Raw genomic sequence first — 24,134 nt, forward strand, 5'->3', positions numbered from 1 at the left:
TGGGAAGCAGTAGAATAAATCACCAGTTGTGATATAATTAAAAATATACCTTTGATTATTTTATGACATACAATAACAGAAATAAAACACTTTTTGTTTTAAGGAAATTGACAATGGAGGAAAATTACCGATTAGAGAAAGAGGAGAAACTTTCCAAAGCTGATGAAAAGATCAACCATGCAGCTGAAGAGCTGGAGACCTATAGGTATGAATATATTTCACCCCTTTCTTTTTGAGGTAGGAAGGGCATCCATACAAAAGCCCAAAAGCAGAAAAAAATAATAGAGCAATTAAAAAAAAATGCCCTTAATTTAATTATTTTTCCTTTAGATGTCTTGCTCTTATGTGATTATACAGAAAATATAAAAAGGAAAAAAAAAGTTTTTCTTTTACTCTATGTAATTCAAAATCTCTTAGATTAGTTGGATTTGAATATGGGCAATCCTATATTATGTTAAAGTTAAGAACTTTATGAATGTGACTAATTTTAAGGTCTTTCCTCTTTGGTTCACATGGGGAAGAATGTATATAATATTAATCAATTTGAGAAGTATGCTGCAAAAAGAAGAATAAGCCTTAATTAAAGTTATGAAGAAGTGTTTATAAGACCATAAATCTAGTTTTTACCTTAGCTCAATCCTTACTGAAATAGTCGATCCTAAAATAATAGAAATAATAAAAACCTAGAGAAAATAAGTGATAAGATTCAGCAGTACTCCAAATAGTTGTGATACTTCATTTTGCATTAGGAAGAGCAAGCTTGAATTTTATCCAAAAGAAGTTTTTAGTCTTATAAGGTCTTTTTATAGTTTTATGAACTTTAAGTCTTTTTAGTCTTATAAAGGTAATAGCATTTTCTTTCTCACAGATCTTTAATTTCCTAGAGTTCTATTAAGACTATAGACATCTGAATACATCTCCCAGTATGCTTCTTAAAAATGAAAATGAGCCAGTATTCCATCTAAATCTTAGGTAAACTCAAGTAGTAGTATTCCTAAAGCTTACCTAATGTTTAAATTATATCAGGAAAAAAATATGCTTTAGAACCTTGCAACTAAATCAGCACCACCAAAGGTGATGAACATGTGGAGTTCTAGCGTTCCATGAAACAAAGCAGTCTAGGTATTAAATTAATTAATATTTTCAGTAGACATAGTGTGTTTTGTCATTTCTTAGTTTATGTTAAGTAGAATAATTGCTTATTCTTTATAGAAAGCGAGCCAAAGATCTAGAGGAAGAGTTGGAGAGAACTGTTCATTCTTATAAAGGACAGGTACGTGTGTGTGTATAACTTAAAATGGTGGTGATTTGTTTGAATTCATACCTGTTTTGATGCAGGAATGTAGTTAGTCTCTTGAGGTTTTGCACGTGTGGCGGAACATTTCTAGGGAGCAAAGATTCTGGGCCAAGAGACATTGTTTAAAGTTGCTATGTGAACTACTGCTGATTTGGGAATTTGAGTTGCATAAAGAAATAAACATATGGCAGCATTAGGGTCCTATATATATATAACCAGTCTGGCTAGTTGTCTCTTAATTGGTACCTCCTATTGTAATTGATTATTGTGTAAAACAGAAATGTACCAGACAAAAATTTCAGTTGTCTTTACATTGTTTTTCTTTTAGAACTATAATAGAGTAGATCATATGTATATGAAAATTTGCTTTAAAATAATACTTGCTGACATTTTAGAGATGATTGAGTTATTTCTGAGTTTGTGAGTTTTACATTAAATCATAGTGGTAGGTGTGAATGTTTTTTACAGAAAAAAATAGTTATTAGTAGTATTTTAATGACTTTTCTTTTTCAGGTTATTTCTCACGAGAAAAAAGCACATGATAATTGGGTAAGTATTAAATTTTCTTAGGCTTTTTTGTCAAATTGTTTTTTTTCCTAATTTAGATGCGCAGTGTAAGGGTACACTTTTATAACTGAGAAAAAAAGGTAGTATTTAAAAAAATCAGTTTCTTTTAATTTCACCAGTAGTGGAATTACATCCCTTATGAACTAAATACTTTGTTATGACACAGTTATTCACAAAATCTGATTTTTCCTTCTCTGCTTTTAGCATATTACTTCTTTGCAAGGAGCTTTACTCTTTGGGGCTTATACTCTGGGGGAGGTGAGGCAATGTTCATGGACTTCTTTCAGGCAGTGTATTGCCAGCTAATTACTTGTGGACAAATTTTTAAAATTCTCTAGGCTTGTTTACTCATCTGTAAAACAATGGGACTAGCTGAAGTAATAATCTAAAGCCCATCCTAGTTCTAAAAATTATATTAATATAATTTGGGTATCTGATTTTCTGATTTTTAATTACTTGTTACACAGTAAGAAAAAGACCATCATGAGAAATGACATGTCATTGCTGTGGAGGAACTGTATGAGGAAGTGATAACTATATAGATTTTGAGTAATGATCAGGGTGGTCTCTCTAACATGAAGAACTGTTGTTAACAGCTGGCCTTTGAAAGACTTGCCCCTCAAAGTCTTCAAGGGGAAGCGATTTGCACAGTAGGTGAATATGGGGTCCGGAGTCAGCTTGTTTTGGTTGATATCCTGGTTCTATCACCTACCACCTGTTCCTTACCTAAAGACAGATATTATTAGTATCTATTTCAGAGTTATTGTGATGACATTAAATAAGATGATTCTGATAGTCAAGTACCTGACGTATAGTAGGCATTCAGTAAATGTTAACTGTTAAATTATCACTGTTGTACTGAAGCTTGGAAGATATTTTTATTTTTAGGCATGGATATTTCTTGGAATGGAGATTTCAGCTTAGAGTAAGAAATTAGATAAGTTGAATATCAGGATCCTTCCCAATTTTGAGCTTTTATATGCTTCTGAAATGAGGGTTCAAGTGAAGATTTGTTATTGAAATAATACGCTGGTCTTGGAAATGAATTTAGTCTTCTTCACCCCTTTCTAAATGCTCAGATGCAAATTATTTTTTAAAGATGGAGAGGAACTGATGTTTATTAATTAGTATTGCATATATTCTAGGTACTGTACTCTAAGGCATTTTACATATATTACTCAGTCCATACAATAAATGTAATTCAGGTCTTCCTGATAAGGAAACAGCCCTCGGTCATGTGATTAGAGAGTTAAGATTGGAGATTGAAACATTGACCTTTTAGATTCTAAGTCTTATAGGTTTTTTTTTAGATTCCAAGTCTTATACTTTTTCTTTTCAATACATTGAGATTCTTGTTTAGTAAATAATGACATTGACCTTAAATTAAAACATGCAAACAATATGCCCTTCATGTCTCAAACTAAACAGATATTTTATAAAAATAATATATACTCAGTGAACAAAAGTTTATACTAGGTAGAAAAGTACAAAGAAGTAATTAGCAGTAGTACTTTAATTTATTCCATGCTTTTATAGATATATTGAGACATAAAGCACATATATATGTTTAAAAAAACAAGATCACATATTAATGTTTTATAACATATCTTAATATATCATAGATATTTTTATGAAGTTTTATATTTTCTATGAAGTTCTTCATTTTATAGACTCTTAGTTTGCGTCCACTGTTTTACTGTAATAAATAATTTCTTAATTTTAGGTGTTACTTTCTCTGTTGAGCATTTCTTTGCTCCATCCTGTTAGATTTACTCTTCCTTTAAATTGTCATAGTACTTTTTTTTTTTTTTTTTTTTATTCTGTGGCAAGTACTGTGGTTATTTGTATTTGTTCTTACCACAGATTTAAGCTTAGAGGGACTGTTTTGCTTTCCTTCTTAACACCTGTACCTAACAGAATCTTTTTTGCATATTGTAAGTGTTCAATATCTGAATATAAATGTTTTAGAATACAGTATGGTTGGTTAGTTACTAAAATTACAGTTTTGCTAACTTCTGGGTTTAAATTTTTCAAGTGTGAATCACTGTCATCAGTCTATTTTTATATTTCTTTGTTGTAGGTATATCTTTAATATATACTATACTATAAACAGAGTAGAACTTACTTTTGGCTTAACTACACATTTTTGTGCCATATGTTTAAGAGTAAATATGTTACACATTAGCAAACATTTAGAAATGATTTTAGTTCTGCATCATTAAAAGTTAAATGAATTGGTATTTTGTTAACAAAAATTGTTACAGTGGTGTTCTTTTTTGTTAGTACAAAATTGATTATATAATTCGGAAAAAGATTTACACCTGGAATCTTTTTGACATTGAGTGCTAACATGTGGTTAAGCTATATTTTTGGTGAATATTTACCCAGTTAAAGTCAATACTCAGGTACAGTTCAAAATTATAGACTGAGTTAATTTACCTACCTTTTGGTGACTCACATTTGCTCTGCTGCTGCTAAGTCACTCTTTAGTCATATCCGACTCTGTGCGACCCCATAGACGGCAGCCCACCAGGCTTCCCCGTCCCTGAGATTCTCCAGGCAAGAACACTGGAGTGGGTTGCCATTTCCTTCTCCAATGCATAAAAGTGAAAGTGAAGTCGCTCAGTCATGTCCGACCCTCAGTGACCCCATGGACTGCAGCCTACCAGGCTCCTCCATCCATGGGATAGTGAACTGCATTAATCTGGCAGGTGTGATCTTCCACACTCCGCTGCTTCTACTCTGGAGAGTCCACAGAATAACAGGGAAACATGTAGTATTCTATGCAAGCTTAATTTTACCCACAGCTATTTGGGTTTATTGCATATTCTTGGTATAAGCTTTTTTTCTTGTAACATATGTATCGGTACTGATTTTTATTAAAGGAAAGTATCTCTAAGTAAATGTAAAAGACTAAGGAATATATCTCTACAGTGCTGTGTACTTAATAAACATGCAGCATGCTTTGATGATATTCAGCCATTAAAAAAAATGGCCTTTACCAGCATTTTTAGACCTTTAGGGTTTCACAGAATTACAGTGATTTCTTTTCAGAGACAGTTACTTTGTCCCACTGCCAGTGTTGCCACGTATAATAATTCTGAGTCTCCATTCCTAAGCTTGGGTCCTCTTCCATTGCTCTTGTCATGTTATTTGGATATTTACAACACCAAGTAATTCTAATCCTTGACTTCACATCTAGCTGAAAGCATTTCTTGGCAAGTACATGATTAAACTCCAGCCTTAGGCTCATCTGGTTGTATGAAACTCATTCCTTTTTGATATAATTTTCTAAATTAAATTTTTTTTACATTGAGTTTACTGAAATGCATACTTGCATACTTAAGTGATTGTATGCAATTTTTGTATATTTGTATGCAATTATTGAGATATTTATGTATGCTTATATTATTTTCCTTAAGTTGGCCGCTCGGACTGCTGAAAGAAACCTCAGTGATTTAAGGAAAGAAAATGCTCACAACAGACAAAAGTAAGTATCTTAGTAGGAATACTTTAAAAACTTTGCTTATGACTTTTATTCTTAGTTGTTATTTTATTAAGTAGTATAAGGATAAACAGACTTTCAGTGAACATATCTAGTAATAAAGTACACCTTAGTTCTATTAGAGTTTACTAGATTTTTTGTTTGAAACACTTGTCTTAGAGGTTACTGTAACAGAAAGAAACTTTTCATAGATTTTTTTTGTAAAAAGTATAACTTAAAAAATTTCTGTTTAAACCGGGGTGGGTAGAAGGAGATCATAAGAGATGGAGATAGAAAGGATACATCCCTTTGACATGGTAATTTGCAGAGTATTAACATCTTTAATGAATAAATGGATAGAATGTTTATTTTTCTTTTTCCATGATTTTATTATATTGGATGGCATTGCTTTACAATAACAAAGTGAAAGAGAGGATAAAAGAGTACAGTGTTCGATTGAAGGGAAGAGTAAATGGTTTTCAATGAAGACTGTAAAAGTCTTCCCATAATTTCTTGACAGAATGTACTATCAGCATTATCCAGTATTAGTTTTAGTCTCTTATCTTTTCTACTCAAAAATTAAAGCCATATGATTAAATGTTTTATTTCAGATCTAATGGTATAGAGCTAGAAATAAGATTCTTTTAAAATGTCCTATTTTTCAGATAAAAGGTTTGGAAAGGAATAAAATAGTAGGATGAATTAATCAGATTCCAATTTTATGTTATGATTGAAATTGTACGGGTAACACTACAATGGAAAGCTTATATGACTCAGAGCTGGGAGCCTTGAGTTTTAACTCTGGTACTTTAATTTTGCATAAATCATTTGAACTCCTAACTTCACTTTCCTTAGTTGTAAAATAATAGGTTTGAACTCACTGACCTTGGAGGGCCCTTCATCTTTCTAAAAGTTGGATTCTGTGATACGGTATTCTTTGTAGCCTAGTTTTGAAAGAGAACAAAACAATTCCAAACCTCAACAAAACATCACTATCATGAGGCAAAAGGAACCTGTTACCCTAAAATAAATAGTGGGGGATATATAAAGGTATTTCGATCAGAATAATTTTAAGGGAACTGCTTCTTTTATGTAGATATTGAGATAATAAAAAGTAGTTTATAATAGTGGCATTTTTCTTGAAATGTGAGTGCTTCTCTTAGATAAGTAACTTAGCGATGTTTGTTCTTTATTTGCAGATTAACTGACACAGAATTTAAAATTGAACTTTTAGAAAAAGATCCTTATGCACTTGATGTTCCAAATACAGCATTTGGCAGAGGTAGTTTTTTTTTTTTTTTAACTCCTCATTAAAAAAATACTTATATTTTGTACATACCATTTATATTAGTGTGAATTAACACTACTCCTTATGAATGTTTTAGATTTTGGAGTTAGGGTTCGAATCTGAGTTCTCTTGTGGTCTCCCAAGTTTCTGAGTTTTGTTCTCTAGCAATACTGTGAATAATGGCTTTCTCAGTGGCATTTTGTAGGATGATGTATGTGTAGTACCTTGAGCTCCTTGGGAAGCAAAGTGCTTGGTACATAGTAAGGTGCTCATTGTTTTTTTAGAGAGTGAATGGGTAAAGATTGTTTAAATGGAATAGCATTGTGACTGTTTATATATTAACCATTCTTTGGAATTTGCTTGAATTTTCAAAATAGGAAAACAGCTGGTTTGAAATAATGTAAAACTTCATTGAAAAGGTGGGAAAACTTTATTAATCTGAGTTTTGATTGCTTTAATTACCCCCAGAAGAACCAGTTATTTGGAAGATGTATTTAATATTTCTGTCCATTCATTAGTGATTAGCATCTTTATGATCTCATACTATTCCAAATAGTTTATTACATTTTTCAAAATAATTTTGGTTGAATTGGAATTAAGCTTCTAGGGTAGTAAAAACAAACCTATCTTCTGTAGGTAGACTGCTCTTTGAATAACTGTTGAAATGTTATAAAAATCACTTTGACAGTCCAGTTTCATTAAGTATTTCTATGTTACGAAATAGCAGATTGTTATGAATTTCAAATAGGAACAACATCTGGAGTTGAGGGAGTTATACAGAAAGAATTTTTATCTGAATCAAATGCAAAAATGTCTCAGGGTAAATAATGCTTTGATCTTTTGTTATAACTACATTTGAATATTATATAAGCTACATAATAAAATTTAGCATGTTTTGAAAAGTATTATTTTGGGTGGCATTAAAGTTTGTTTGTTTTTTGATAATGTTGATTTTTGATCTTTGGAAGTATAACCATTATTTGAGAATGGTGAAGTTTGTAAAATGATCAGACTTTTGGTCATATGGTTTATAGATAAAGTGATTTATTTGATGTGTAAAACTGAGTTTTCACTGGTGATAAATCAGAAATCATTTCTGATCCTTCAGAGTATTTTGTGGGTTTTTTTTTTCAGCTTTTGAAAATCTGAACTTTACTCAGGTAATTCATAGTCCATTACAGGCCCTATCTGGCCCTGATTTAAACAGAGCTCGTCTATTGGTACAACCCTCACCAGCTGAAATATCTGGAAGCATACTGCCATTCAAAACCAAACCAAACCAAACAAACTTCATGCCCCTCAAATCCTCTTATAACTCTAAAATATGGTGTCCTTTGCTTAATAGTGTATTTGATGTTTTTATTGACTGAAGTGTCTGTTTGGTAGATAGACTTAAACACATGGTTCTATATATAGCTCTATCCCATATTAGCTCAACCCAAGGCACGTTCAGTATTTAGGACAGAGATTAAATTTAAATTGGCAATAGAATGACCCGATGGTAACTGCTGAGATAGGATTCTAATCTATAGTGTAGGTAATTGAAACTATGAATTTAAATATGCTGTTTTAATTATTCCAGAGCATTCCCCATATGGTCCCTCACCATTGGGTCGACCTTCACCTGAAATGAGAGCTTTTCTCTCCCCTCCAACTTTGTTGGAGGGTCCACTCAGACTCTCACCTTTGCTTCCAGGGGGAGGAGGAAGAGGTATATTGTTTAAACATCTTTATTACTCTAGATTTCTTCCTTACTTTATATTTTCATCTCAACTTATCTTTAAAATGATCTTTAAAGTAAACCTTTGAAAAATACAGGCATTCCTTGCACTTACTTTGGGTTAATTTTTGTTTGGAAAAGGAATTCTGTGACATCTAATTTGAATATATTTTTCCCTTAGAAGCCTATTTCTAATGGATTACATTTTGGTCAGGGAGTTGATATATCATCTTTTAAAATCTTTTTAAAAACTGTATCCTTTGCTACGTAATATATAACTTTATAAAAGTATACATGAAATACAGTAACAGTGTAACCTAGCATAAAATTGTATTTTAATTAAGCATTATTGGAATACAGAATTTTAAAAAAATCATTTTTTACTTCATTATCATGATCTTTTTATTGTAGAAAATCAAAAAGTGAAAGAGCTATTTTTTTTTTTTAAGAAATAAGAAATTCAGAAGTGCTCTCTTGTAGGCATAGTTTTGTTGGGAACCTTAAAGGAGTCCTAAATCATTTGCTAATACTTTGAAAAACTGACCCAAGATTGTGTGCTTTGTTACCCACTTATGTGTTTTTGAGAATTTCCAGGGCCATTCAAGCCCAAGCATGAGCTATTGATCTTTCTGCAGTTACCGCATCAGCACTGATGTTACCTGTATACTTCTTTTGATCTGGAGTTTTCCTCTTTTGATCTCTCAACTATATTTTGTTTGTCAAGTTACTTTAAAACTTTTCCTTGCGTTGTGGCAAAATTCAAACGTATTTATTCCAAAATCAAGAGCTTTAGGTTTTTAGCCCTGAATTTGTGTTTATATCATGTCATATTACACATGAACATAAGTGTTATTGAAGCCAGTCACATGAAATAGTACTACCCTTACTATCTATAATGCTTTCTGATAACTTCTATTCAGTTCTATTCCATTTCATTAAGAAAGAATACTAGTTAAGATTAACTTCATACACCACAATGGGTTGCAGCCAACAGTCTGAAAAACAGTGCCCTAAAAGTAAGGGTATAAACTAGCTCAATTGCCAATGTGAATCACTAGAAGTTGAATGACATAAGTCAAGGATTGCTTGTAGTTAATTGAAAATTTGAAATAACAGTAAAATTTACCTTTGATTTCGCCTCTCCTATTTAAATTACTTTCCTTTCTTTTTAAATAACTTTCAAGATACAGTGTGATTAGATCATTTGCAAGGATGTTTTATTGTTTGTTAGAAAAGCTACAGAAGTTTTAGGTAAGTTATCAGCAGGTCTTAAAAGAGTTGCTTTGAACTGAAAGTTTCTATGACCCACAAAAGAATGATCTTTCTTTTCCTTCCTCTTATCTTGTTTTTTTTTTTTTTTTTGAAAGTTTGGATGAGATACATGTTTGAGTAAGGTTGAGTGTAAGGAAAATAATTTCTTTTTAGAGTAAATTGTATGTAACTTGTGGACTGAATGAAAAACCTTGACCTTTAGCATGTTCGTGTTGGCAGTTTTTCACCTAATAGTCACTTGGCCTGTACTTTTTTCCTCTGGAAGTAAGCAATCAGGAGAAAGTCTTTAAATGTCTCCTTTAAAGATCCATTTTTCACTCTAGACAACCTCAGCCTAACTGACTCTTGCACATTTTTCACTGATTTAATTTTCTGCTTTCCCAGCCTTTTTTTTTCCCTTCTGATGAACTGACTAGAAGGATGAACAAACTAGAAGGAATAAGGAAAAGTTGACCTTCTGACATGAAAGTCAGTTGGCTTCCTGACAACAAGAGTAGATAGAACAATTTTAAAAATTACTAAAATTAAAAAAAAAAAAGAATGCTTATACTGATTGGTACAAGTTACCATATTACTTATCATATTACTTTTATTTCTTAAAGGAAGTACTGAAATGTGGGGAGCATTTTAGAATGATTTCTATTAAAATAATTGTTTTTTAAAGTTGTTCTTTGAAAAGTTAAATAAGCTTTTGTTTTCTGGGCAATATAATTTTGAGGAGACCTCATTCCCCCTTCAATGGCAGATGAAATATTAATTAATTTTGTTATTTAATATTAAAACTTTTTATATTTGTGTTTTTCACTTTAATTGAGTATGGGTTATTAGTTGAGGTGCCATTCATTCTGTGGTCATAGGAAGGGAACTTTGGAATGATTCTCTTTCTTTATAAATGTCAGCATGTCAGATTTTCTTATCCAAATGAGTGTTATCTTGTTCAGAATGTTTATTTCAACAGTGCTGCTGCTTTTGAAACTCTTTATTTTAGACTTGCTTTCAGAGTTGTGAGCTCTCTTTGGAGGTGAACTTGATATTTAAAAACTGCTAGAAGCCAGGAAATGGCAACCCACTCCAGTGTTTTTGCTTGGAGAATTCCAGGGTTGGCAGAGCCTGGTGGGTTGTTGTCTATGGGGTCGCGCAGAGTCGGACACGACTGAAGTGACTTAGCAGCAGAAGCCACTTAAAGCCAAATTTATTTGGCATATATAAATTTTGTAATCAGACTGGTTAAAATCATTTCTGAGGTAGAAGTCATGAAGAGTCATGTCTCTACTTACTACAATAGTAAGATGCAGTTTCTTGAGTGGCTCTTAAGTTAATATGAATACATTTCTAAAAGATACTTTGAGTAGTTGCAGAATTATTAAAATAGGTATATCGCCTCTAAGATGACTCTTTTAAAGCCTTCATACCCTTTGACTATTAGCATATTAGTTTAATTAACAAAAAACTTATAATTATTACATCTGATATAGAAATCTTTTACTTTGCTATTTACTTTCTACTCTTATTTTTCAGACTTAGTATTTATAATTTCCAATTTAACCACTGACTTTATATGTATATAATGATAGTAATAACATTTAAGAATGAGTTTTATAGGCAAGTATTTATGTATATGACAAAATATTTCCTTTTGTTTTAGAAATGGCTTTTGTAGGATAGAATTATAGTCTAATGTGTCTTAGGAAAACTTGGTTGGAATCTGATTGTTTTGCCTTTCAAAAAAGGCCTGGATTTTATTTGATGAGAGATCTTATAATACTTTTTTAGATAAAACAGTTGTATCTTTCTTCTTTAATTAGGCTCAAGAGGCCCAGGGAATCCTCTGGACCATCCAATTACCAATGAAAGAGGAGAATCAAATTCTGATAGGTTAACTGATCCTCACAGAGCATCGTCTGACACTGGTTCCCTTTCACCACCCTGGGAACAAGATCGTAGGATGATGATTCCTCCATCAGGTATGGAATGAGTATAGTTAGTGTGTATATTTGAAAGGCAGCCAGTATGTGCAACATACAGGAATGAAAGAATAGAGAAGTACATGTGTGCCCTGTCTTAAGAAGAACCATGATACATATTAGAAAACAGTAGTAACACAAATTTCCAAAGAGAATAATTAGGCATAATTATTCACATTATAGAAAACTGTCCTCCCTCCACCCCCACCATGCAATGTCTTTAGTTTTTGGTGCTCATAGAAGTAATACATGTTTATATTTATGTTAGAAAATTCAAACAATGGAGAAATGTATAATTAGGAAAGTGAAAAAAATCCCCCTTGTCATCTTAGGCATGCCCCTCCCAGAATGTAGTTTTATATCTTTTAGGGAGTTCTTTTTTGATACGTTTTCATAAACATAGGTATACCCATTCCTTCATTACTTCTGTGCAGTTATACTATTCACCTCCTTATAATTGTCTTTTTACCCTTGAACAATATATCTTAGATTAATTGTCAAGATAAATATATTTACCGGAAGACTCACAGTAGAATATTCTGAAGTAAGGCAATAACTGTTATTCCCTTATAGCCTCTATTTGCCCAAGGAACGTTATTAAAATTATTCAGTTTGCTAAACTTTTATTTATGCACAGTGTTTCAGGGACAGGCACTGTTATGTAGAGCAAGCTATGCCTACTTTGCATAAATTAGTTACATTTAAAAAAATATACTAGTTCAGATTGCTTCTTGAGGAGTTGGAGAAGGAAGAATATTATGGTTAAAAAAACATTTAATTCCAATTAGCCTTTGCTTTGTTAGTGTGTGTGTGTGGTATGAAGTGGTAATTTCTTTGGTTTGAGGTTACTTTCTTTTGTTTGATATCATTAGAGTATCAGCTTCAAGAAAACAGAGATTTGTGTCACTTTAGTTCACTGCTATATCTCCAGAACCTAGAACAATGCTGAGCCTGTAGTATTTGCCCAGTAAATATTTGTTGAATGAATGAATACCCAAATAATTCTAAGAAAGCTGAATAGTTTTCTTACTGTTTTTATATTTAGAAATATATATGCTGTGACTTTCAAACTAAAGAATCTGTTAATAGGTGGCATAGAAATCCTCCTTTCAAGGATTTTTTTCTTGAGTAGCATTCATTTTAAACTTTAGATGTGATAAAAATAAAGATGAATAATTTACAGCCCCTTTCTTAAGGAGTTTGATTTCAAGCTTTTGGTGTATATTGTATTTCTGTGTGTGTGTGTGTGTGTGTGTGTGTGTGTGTGTGTATGGGCTTCCCTTGGTGTATATTGTATTTCTGTGTGTGTGTGTGTGTGTGTGTGTGTATGGGCTTCCCTGGTGGCTCAGAGGTTAAGGCCTCTGCCTGCAATGTGGGAGACCTGGGTTCAGTCCCTGGGTCAGGAAGATGCCCTGGAGAAGGAAATGGCAGCCCACTCCAGTATTATTGCCTGGAGAATCCCATGGATGGAGGAACCTGGTGGGCTGCAGTCCACGGGGTTGCAAAAGTCAGACACGACTGAGTGACTTCACTTTCATATATATATATATATATACACACACATATGTATGTATATTTAAACTGTTTTGTTTGGGAGCATTAGGTCTTAGCGGGATCTTTCTTTGTGGCTCACGGACTCTCTAGTTGTGGTGCATGGGCTCAGTTGCTCCAAGGCATGTGGGATCTTAGTTCCCTGATCAAGGATCAAACTCATGTCCGCTGCATTGCAAGGTGGATTCTTAACCACTGAACCACCAGGGAAATCTCATATTTTTGTAAAGGATGTTCCTTTTGAGAATTTACAAGCTGTCAGTACCAAGAGTCCCTGTCACATGCTCTGCCTCTTCCCCCAAGCATTATCTAGTGTGGTGATGCTCAAACTTGGCTTATCATCAGAAATAATCGAGGGGACTTAAAACAATGCAAATACCTGGGTTTCACCACATTCCCCTGCCCTTGTTTTTCTGTAAATTTCATCGAAGTATAGTTGATTTATGATGATGTCATTACACCTTCTAAACATGATCTCTGGAGGTAAGATCTGTATTTCCCAAAAAAACCTCTCTAGGAGGTTCTGAGGAATAGCTCAATTTAAAAACCACTAATTTATCCAGTGCCCTTACTGGAGAGAAGGGAACTGAGTCCCAGAAGAGGGATTTTCCCTGACAGTCTTAGGTTAGAACAGTTAGCCAGGTGAGGAGCTGAGGCTGGAACTTTTTTGGTTGAATACTTTCTGTTGATCTATCTTTAAGTTTACTGACTCTTTCCAGTGTTACTTCCATTCTGCTGTTAAGCCCATCTGGTACATTTGGGGCTTTCCTGGTGGCTTAGCAGTAAAGAATCTGCCTGCCAATACAGGATACATGGATTTGATCTCTGGGTCGGGAAGATCCCCTGGAGAAGGAAGTGGCAACCCACTCCAGCATTCTTGCTTGGGAAATCCCGTGGTCCAAGGGGCCTGGCAGGCTACAGTCCACAGGATCACAAAGAGTTAGACACGATTGAGCAGCTAACCAACCCCATGGACTGTAGCCTCTGTCCAGAATTCTGCAGGTGAAAAAGTATTTGGATTGGAAATTAAGAAATTTGATTACTGATCTTCACTCTTTAATCTTTTTATGTGATTTTTGAAATTTGTTTTATCTCTTTGGACCTCAGTCCTTTTATACAGTGAGAGAGATGAACTGAGTGATCTGTGTAATCTGTTTATCTGAGTAATAGAACATTTAGTTCAGTATTAATAGTTAATGTTGAGATATTCTAGATAATGTTCAATCTAGTTGATAGAGCAAATAATATAATATACAATGTTAGTAAAACCGAAGAGTATTTACAGCATTCTTTTCGAAATCCAATTGTGAACACGCCTTTTTCATTTTAAAAACTTAATTGAGGGACTTCCTGTTCTAGGTTAGTAAAACCGAAGACTATTTACAGCATTCTTTTCGAAACCCAATTGTGAACACACCTTTTTCATTTTAAAAACGTAATTGAGGGACTTCCTGTTCTAGGTCAAGCTACCTTTTAATCAAACTGGTAAATGTTGACAGCAGTAAGTTATGTAATACCTAGAGCAACTACTAAGAAGTCTTCTTAAAGAGATATACTGAGGAATGCTTTGGATCAGATAAATTGTCATCGGAATAGACCTGCTTTTCAAGCCCCAAGGAAACATTTCCCAAGATAGATCATATCCTGGGTCATGAAACAACATTTAACAAATCTAAAAGAATTGAAATCATATCGTGTGTTCTCTGATTATAGTGGAATCAAACTAGGTTGAATTATTGATACATGCAACAATTTGAATAGATCTTAGATGGTTAAGAATCTGCCTGCAACACAGGAGAGCCGGGTTGGATCCCTGGCATGGGAAGTCCCCTGTAGAAGGGAATGGCTACCCACTCCAGTATTCTTGCCTGGAAGCTCCACGAACAGAGGAGCCTGGAGGGCTGCAGTCCGTGGGGTCTCAAAGAGACAGACACAACTGAGTGACTAACATAAAGCCATAATGTTGACTGAAAAAAATATCTCAGAAGGTCAGATAATATATGATTTCATGTATATAACATCCTTGAAATGACAAAATTATAGAACTAGAAAACAGATTAGTGGATGCTGTGAGTTAGGGATGGTAGAGAGAGGAGAGTGGATGTGATTAAAGGGAAGCCTGAGAGAGATCCTTTTGGTAATGGAATAGTTCTGTATCTTGAATGTGGTGGTGGTTTCATAAATCTATTCATGATAAAATCTATCCATGGCAAGAACTATAGATGTTAGTAATATGTGGTGGCTCAGATGGTAAAGCGTCTGTCTACAATGCGGGAGACCTGGGTTCCATCCCTGGGTCGGGAAGATCCCCTGGAGAAGGAAATGACAATCCACTCCAGTACTATTGCTTGGAAAATCCCATGGACAGAGGAGCCTGGTAGGCTACAGTCCATGCGGTCGCAAAGAGTCGGACACGACTGAGCAACTTCACTTTCACTTTCCTTTCCTGTTATTACATTGAACTATAGTTATGAAAAATGTAAACATTTGGGGAAACTGGGTAAAGGGTATGCAGGAACTTTCTGCATTATTTTTGCAGCTCTCTGGGAATCTTTATTTTAAAGTCAACAGTTTAAAAAAAAAACTTATCTGGATACAGTGCATATAAAGTGAAAGTATTTTTATGCATATAACCTGATGATTGTTTCAAAATTTGAGCACACCTGTAAGCCAGCATTCAGGTTAAGAAACCATTTTCAGTTTATTTTTGTTCATCTTATGAATTTAGATAGGAATATCACATTATAAGTAATCAGAGTTAAAATTTTAATAAGAAGATGTCCTGTAATTAACAAACCCATTATAAATTCTTAATAAATATTTAACTGCACCACGAATTTCATCAGCGTTCCTTACCTTGCTCAGTGTTTTATTCTGTAAGAAGTACAACTTTATTCTGTGAGGATCTCATCCTTGAAGTTCAGGAGTAGAAAAGCAAAAACATCAAAATGCTTTCTGAAGCCTCTCTGAATCACAACAGCTGACATTTGATTAACAAAGCAAGTCACATGGCAGAATTTGGAATCATTGGGCAGGATAGGTATTCTACCTCTTAAGGACAAGGATACAAGGAAAGGTAAATAATTGAGGTCATGAATAGAATCTAGGCAGAGGGATTATATTAATACTATTGTGATGTATTTTCACTTATTATATAACTAGTTTTTAAAAATATATTTAGGTAATATAATTTTAAAAATTTAAAATTACTTTTTGGAAGAAAGAAATATATGGTTTTTCTGTTAAGTTCTTCCTAAGTAATTGTCTTGTTTTCTTTGTAGTTGCTCTTATTTACAAAGCTGTGCATAGTAAGCAATCTTGACAAGTTTTTAGAAAGTCTTAAAATATGATCTGACTCCCGCATGTGTGCATGCTGAGTCACTCAGTCATGTCCGATTATTTGCAACGCCATGGACTGTAACCCACCAGGATCCTCTGTCCATGGAATTTTCTAGGTGAGAATACTGTAGTGGGTTGCCATTTGCTATTCCAGTGGATTTTCCCAACCTAGGGATTGAACCCATATCTTCTGCATCTCCTGCTCCCACATTTAGTAGTTATTAATACATTTTGAGAGACATGCTTATTAAAATGTTCTTATGCTTTTTGTAAACTGTAGTTAGTAACTGTGTGTTTCTACGGTACTAGTTACATAATTGAAATAAGAAAAGAAATGCTAAAATTTAAATGATAGCTTTTTGACTGTCAGGGTATGAATCTGCAGGATTCTTGGCTTTTAGTCTTTTAACTGATCCTTGAGAATTACATCTTTAAGTAATTTATAGTACAGGTATTAATCACAGTAATGTTTCATCATATGTACATGGTTATATTCATGAATCTAACAAGACAGGTAGCAATTGTGTCTAAGTTCATGTAAATATTTTGGTAAAATTTTAAATTAAGAAAATAAAACCACAGATACTTTGATGAAACAGAGTTTCAGTTTTTATCATTTTTTTTTTTTTCCACTCTTTGGTATTCTTAATCTCTCAGTGCCCCTCTTGATCTTTCAGTGCTCCAGCTTCAGGGTCCTTTTATTCCTCTATGTTGCCTCACAATTTCTTTTTCCAGGAATAGAGAAGTAGCGGAGAAGAATAAGAATCTTAATTCTCAGCAGATCTTGTGCTACTCAAGAGATATGCATTAATAGTGAATTATATAATTTTTCCTCCTTGTACTTTTCTGAGCTTTAGCAAAGAGCAGGGAATATGTTTGTATGTATGTATTCCATTTTTTCTTTGGCCAGTGCTTATCTTTAACTGATTTAGATAATATATTTTATGTAAGGGGTCGCAAAGAGACTTAGCTGCTATTTCTTGGTGGTTTTTTTTTTTTTTTCAATTAGCAATAATCGTGCCTCGGATAAACCTCATTGGCTACGATACTGCCACTGCGCAAAGCTTCTTGGTGGTTTTATCATGAATTAAGTGTGGTCTTCAGTGTTGCATGTTTGAAAACTTGCTTTTTATCTCTCTTTTTTTTAAAGAGCTAAACAGAAGACATATACAAACAACTTGAAGAGGACAGTTCTAAATTGGGAGAGCTTTATCAGAATAGTTTGGAGAATACAGGCATAGATTTTTACATTACTGGCTGTGATCTGTAGATGTTTGTGTAGACCATTGCCCTGCACTGCAAACCTTTCAGATAAGATGCATTTGATAGAATTATAGTTTGTCTTCAGTTAGGTTCACTTTGATTTCCCTGTTGAGATTTTGGAGTTTTCATAAGCTGAAAAAGTGTACTAAAATCCATAGTGATGCTTTTCTACTCTTAAAGGATGAGATTTACTTTAAAGTTATTTCCAAATTTTGAGGCTCTCACTTTTTGGGGAGTATATATTTCTTGTGGCACTTCAACTTTCTTGTGTAATGATCCTTTTTAAATTCTAATGATTAGCATTTGGTTGCTAACTTACTGGTATATGTAGTTATATAAACTTGAAAAATCTATGTTTAATTTTGCAGTCTTCCTGAAGAGAGTAGATTGAGGAAAGATTAAGATATGGGGACAAATGTAAATGATTTTTGAAAAAATTTGCTTTTAATAAAAATGAGAGATGAGGTGGTAATTGGATGGAGCAATGTTTTTGTTTTTAAAGATAGAAAACATTACAACATGTTTATTTGCTGATGGGAATAATCTAAGATCAGAGGAGAAATTGATGATGTATGGGAGAGGGTATAAAAGTATACAAAAAGAGTGGGATCCAGAGGGTAATTAAGAAATTAGATAGTGTTTGAATAACTTTGTAAAAGGAAGGCGGAGCAACTGGGTACAGATATAGAGGCTGGGTGAGGGTAAGTGAGGGTATTTAGTTGCATCAAGTTCCTTGATGTGTAAGATCATTAACTTGGGATAGGAGAGAAAGGGAGGGGATTGTCAGAGATTTGGAGGGAGAAAAAGGTACATAGTAGCCATTTAGGAGAGTGAAAGAATTTACATGTCAGTGAAATGTGGTCTGATTACAAGGCAATGTTGAGTATCCAGTTGAAGTTTATGATCATAGGTTTGAAAGAGACCAGCTAAGAGTCGGACGCAACTGAGCGACTTCCCTTTCACTTTTCACTTTCATGCATTGGAGAAGGAAATGGCAACCCACTCCAGTGTTCTTGCCTGGAGAATCCCAGGGACGGGGGAGCCTGGTGGGCTGCCGTCTATGGGTCACACAGAGTTGGACACGACTGAAGTGACTTAGCAGCAGCAGCAGTCAATACTATAGGCTTCCCAGGTAGCGCTAGTGGTAAAGAATCTGCCTGCCAATACAGGAGATTCAAGGGACATGAGTTCGACCCCTTTGTTAGGAAGATTCCCTGGAGGAAGAAATGGCAACTGATTCCATTTGAAAATCCCATGGACAGAGGAACCTGGGCTACAGTCCATGCAGTTGCATAGAGTTGTATGTGACTAAGCATACAAGTCAATACTATATTTTAATATAGTTTGTAATTATAAAAAATTTAATTTATCATTACATCTACTTTGGGATGCTTACTTTGTGCCATATGTTAAGAGCTTTATATTAATCATTCTAACACTCTTAAATTTATTATTCCCATTTTACAGGTAAAGAAAAAAAAACAAGAAGTTAAAAAATAGCATAATCCTATCACCTGCCAGAATTTACATATTAATATTTGTTTCATATACATATACATATGTGTGTGTGTGTATATGTGTAGCTGTGTGTCAGAGAAAGAGAATGGGTAAATAAAACAAATATAATCAGCACACTATATGAGCTGAAGTCTATTCTGTTTCCTTCACAGCAGGTGGACTGTTTACCCTCTGAGCTACCAGGGAAAGTCTTCTGTTTCCTTTCCCAAGGTCAACCTTCTTTCCCAGAGACAATTACTCATCAGTTTAATGTTTGTCAATTTATAGTCTAAATATGATTTTTTTAAAATTTCTATTTTATCAAGTTTTTGTCGGCATGTTCCTGATTTCTTTCCATTTTAATAAACAACTTATTATTAAATTGCTGTATTTAAGTATATGAATATACGGCAATATATTTATCCAGTCTTATCCATTTTCCTCTGATGAACATTCAGGGTGTTTTCAGTGTTTCACCATTATTAACAGTGCTGAAGTTAACACTTGATTTTTGCACATATGTTCTTTAGAGATGAGTCCAAGTTATGAAATTGCTGGGAAGTAAGATACACATAGTTTCAGTTTTAATAGATGTTGCCCTTGGTCTTCAAGAGTGGTTATGTGTGTTTTTTGAGAGTAGCTGTTTCTTCAATACCTGATGTAAAACTTTTAAAAAGTATATCCAGCCATATGAGTTAAATTTTTTCTCATTTTTCTTTGATTGATTTTTTTACAGTTCCTTCATTATTAGTGAGCTTGAGCCTCTTTTTATGTTTATTGGTCATTTGTATTTACTTCTGTAGATTGCCTGATCCATTTCTCTTTTGCTTAATAGGAATTCTTAGTATCCTTTGGATGCTAATCTTCTATCTTTTATAAATATTTTCTTGGTTTATTGTTATGTATGTTATTGTTATATGTAAAAAACCAAAAGTTTTCTATTTTTTTAAGAGAAGTTAATCCATTTTTATGTTTACTGAATTTTTTTTTAGAACCTGTCAATATCAAAAAGATACTGTTTTCTTCTAAAAATGTAAAATTTTGTTTTTTTAAGTCTTTAATATGGATTTTATTTTGGTTTTAGTGTTTAGTTGAAGAGTTTTTCCACACCATGGGTAGACAGTTGTTTTAATACTGTATATTTATCCATTTGAAATACTACTTTTATCTTAAATGTCCATATTTGCATAAGTATGTTTCTTAGACATTTTCTCTGTACCATTGGCCTCTTTATTCCAGAGCATAATCTATCCATATTGATGGTTTTATCAGCTACTTTCTGGAAGTTTTACTTTCCATTAGTTCCTTAATCATTAAATTAAATTATTTCTTCACATTCTGAGTAAAGATGCTTATTGTACTTGATCAGTGAATAGTATTGAAATTAAAAAATGCAAATCCTTTATCCATCTGTATAATTCTCTTCTCAACCACATTAATGTTCTTGTTATGTGATAGACCCCCAGTTATTAAAGCTGCTGAAGGAACTGTTATAAGCTGAGATTTGTTTTGGAATGAAAAGAGATGAATAACATTTTTGTTTAAACTAGACATTGTGAATTTTATTGTAATCTTTATTTTATGAAATTGCTTCACGGTGCTCTCCATGGTTCTTTCTCCTTTTTTATTTTTATTTTTTTTTCCCCCTGATTCTTTTCCTTCTCCCATTCTTTCTTTTTAATCATCCCTTCTCTGAGAAGGGTGGTAGAAAACAAAGGTAAGCAGGCAAAAGAGAAAGGAACCCTTCATGTAATTATTTGTATTTTAGTCTTTCATCGGTCATATGCTTTCCATGTAGTTTTATCTTAACACATTGAGCATATGTGTGTGTTTATGTATGTACTATACATGTATATGTATATTTGAATTTGACTAGAATGTCATTGTTTATTTGTTCGTCGTTTCTTATTTTTCTTTCGGGGCAAGCTTTGCCGCCTCTGTGGCACCGTTTCTGACTCCTCCAGTCAGAATTAGATAGACCATCTCTCATATGATTTGTATGCCCTTTTATTTAAGACGTGATTTGTTTTTGTTTCGTCACCATAAGGACACAGATTGTATTAAAACCAACTTTGTATCACTGATGCCTGGCACATAATAAGAGCTGGTAGATTTAAAGAGTGGATTATTTTCCTAGAGGAGGGCAATGTATAACATATGGTCAGTAAAACAGAATACTTACAGCAAAATCTTGTATTTCTCAGGTTACTGATATTGTGGGGATGTATTTTAGAAGCAAAATGATGATATGGTCTCTTGAGACCTGGTTTTAAGAAAGAGTTGGAAATTCTGCCATTTAGTTAATTCCATATTTAAAGTAGGGAAAACTCAGTTTAGACCTGTGGTTGGTATTGGCCTTTTCTCCCATGGGGCTAATTCAGATGGTTACAACAACCCTGAAAGAGGGAGGAAATGAGCCTTTATGACTCTCTGAATCTTTCTTTCCTAAGTCACATCCCTTGACTCTTGCTGCTGCTGCTGCTGCTAAGTCACTTCAGTCGTGTCTGACCCTGTGCGACCCCATAGACTGCAGCCCACCAGGCTCCTCTGTCCCTGGGATTCTCCAGGCAAGAATACTGGAGAGGGTTGCCATTTCCTTCTACAATGCATGCATGCATGCTAAGTTGCTTCAGTCGTGTCTGACTCTTTGCGACCCCATAGACGGCAGCCCACCAGGCTCCTCTGTCCACGGGATTCTCTAGGCGAGAATACTAGAGTGGGTTGCCATTTCTTTCTCCACTTGACCCTTGAGAACTCATTAAATACAATTTTCTTCATTGACTCCAGTTGATGTCAGATGGTATCCTTGGCTTTTTGTGGGAAAAATGTGTCTGTAAGGTCCCAAGGAACTGAGTTATATAACAAGTATGTATGCAGTTCACATTATATTCACCTAGGAGAGTCGTGGAAGGTAGTATGAGACCGTATCTATTAGGATGGGAGAGTGAAACAGGCTAAAAAAAAGTTATCCCCTTTGTCCTCTGCCATATTTTTTTAATAGTATTATTACTTATTAACTTTTGCCAGAATCTGGTTGCTTAAGGAAACTTCTTCTTTCCTTCCCTCCCACCATAACTGTGTCTTTAAGAACTTCTACCCCTAATTATTCAGATAGAGGAAGACAAATACTGCAGGACCTCACTTATACGTGGGCATCTGAAAATGTGGAACATGTAGAAAGAGAGTAGACCAATGGCCACCAGGGGTTGGGGATGAAGAAATGGGCAGATGCTGGTCATGTTCTCTTCCATATTTTTGAAGACTGGCAAAAGCATCCTTAATCAAAGTCTACCATCACCTAACAGAGATGAGATAGACTACTTATATTTTTTCAAGAATGATGACACAAGGACCCATGAATTATTACCATTTTGTCATCATAAATGACAAAGGAGGCTGACTGTAGAAGCACTTGGCTCAGAGTCTGTGCCTAAATTTGTGTCTGCCCAAATGTCCTTAATTTGGGCATTGTGAACCTTCCATTCATCTGTTGAGTCAGAGATCTTTCCCTTTAGTTTTGGAGGGATGCTAAATTCTAAAATGTTGAAGTTACTGAAAACTTGATTACATGATGACCTCACTGATACTGTTTCTGCTCTGGTGACCATTTCTTTTATCATTATCAGTTCTGTTATTTCTTACTATGTTTACAGCATATTTTCTCTTTTCTTTGTTTACTAGTAGATAGCTCCTTGAAGCCTTTTTTTGATTTATTGATGTATCCACTTCCTTCCACTATTATTAAAATTAAAGTTAAATCTATCTATAAATATATATATGTAACTAAATTCTGTTCATATATTCTGATGCACATGTAGTAATGTAAACTTTCAAACTCCAAGGTGTCGTCATATTTGTGTTTACTAAAAAGCAAAATTATTGCTTTAAGTAAAGTGTGTAGTTTTCCTAAAATTGTTTACTATCATCTACCAAGAATATGTGTCACAGTCTTTTAGAGAGAAAAATTCTATGTTCAATGTATTAAATTTAAGGAAACTTGATTTTTATCTTTAATGAAGATATTTTAAAAACATGTTTTATAGGCCAGCCATATCCTGATTTAGTTCTTCTTCCACAAAGGCAAGACGGATTTTATTCTAATTCTGGTAGACTTTCTGGACCAGCAGAACTCAGAAGTTTTAATATGCCTTCTTTGGATAAAACAGGTAAGAAATATTCTGTGTTGTATATGTGTTTTTTAGTAATGATGGCATACTAAAGAACTGGAAGCTGCATAAAGGACTAATGTGATTGTGATTTCTGCTTAGCTCTTAAGGCCACAGTTTCTTTCCTGAGAGCTTCCTGGTTTTATGTTTCTTGCTGTTTTGTACACATCCGTGGCATCTGCACATGTGTTGGTGCTTGGTTTGAGCACTATTGCAATGACTTTATTCTGTGTACCTATGGTGGTGAATTTTACTGTGTTCTATGACTAATTTTCTAGTTTTTCCAGTCCACTTTACACAAATCCTGTGTAGTAATCAGAGAAATTAGGCTGTGTGAATGATATGTGAAAATCAGAGAAATAATTTGAGTGCATGCTCTGTTGATGGGTTAATCAGTTACCTTGTTTAAATTTTTCATGCTTAGGTAGATTTAACATTTACTGAGCAACCAACAATTTGTCTGGGGCTCATTTTATTAAACCACCTCAGAGTAACCCATTGAAGTTGGGAATTACATACACCCAATGTATTTTAGAAATACATAACACAAGATTAAAAGTAGAAAATGAAAAATTTCTGGGTAAAAGATTTCCTCAGGAAAGGGTATATATTTTAGGAGAGGGAAATTATCCAGTTGGAATATGTATTATTTTGGAAAATCATTCTTCTCTGAATAATAAGCAAAGAAGGAGACCTGTGGCCTGGTTTTCTGTTATTATAATTATT

The 24,134-nt window shown here is 33.9% G+C and overlaps 1 protein-coding gene and 1 pseudogene across 20 annotated transcripts in view; one reads left to right on the top strand and one right to left on the bottom strand.

The window, feature by feature from the left end:
- Positions 1-24,134, top strand: part of MIA2 (MIA SH3 domain ER export factor 2) — a 96,545-nt gene that overhangs the window by 66,818 nt on the left and 5,593 nt on the right. For 14 of the 20 annotated variants that reach the window (XM_012098847.5, XM_012098849.5, XM_042235316.2 and 11 more), the window contains 8 exons: positions 104-205; positions 1,213-1,273; positions 1,811-1,846; positions 5,287-5,354; positions 6,548-6,630; positions 8,219-8,347; positions 11,434-11,592; positions 23,286-23,408. In XM_012098847.5, the coding sequence (XP_011954237.2) occupies positions 104-205; positions 1,213-1,273; positions 1,811-1,846; positions 5,287-5,354; positions 6,548-6,630; positions 8,219-8,347; positions 11,434-11,592; positions 23,286-23,408 (761 nt within the window). The remainder of the gene's footprint in view (positions 1-103; positions 206-1,212; positions 1,274-1,810; positions 1,847-5,286; positions 5,355-6,547; positions 6,631-8,218; positions 8,348-11,433; positions 11,593-23,285; positions 23,409-24,134) is intronic. The other 6 variants (XM_012098850.5, XM_012098851.5, XM_060401829.1 and 3 more) reach the window with 1 other exon arrangement.
- LOC114109261 (U4 spliceosomal RNA) lies at positions 17,465-17,548 on the bottom strand (annotated as a pseudogene).

This window comes from Ovis aries, chromosome 18, assembly GCF_016772045.2.
Source record: "Ovis aries strain OAR_USU_Benz2616 breed Rambouillet chromosome 18, ARS-UI_Ramb_v3.0, whole genome shotgun sequence".
NCBI classification, from domain to species: Eukaryota; Metazoa; Chordata; class Mammalia; order Artiodactyla; family Bovidae; genus Ovis; species Ovis aries.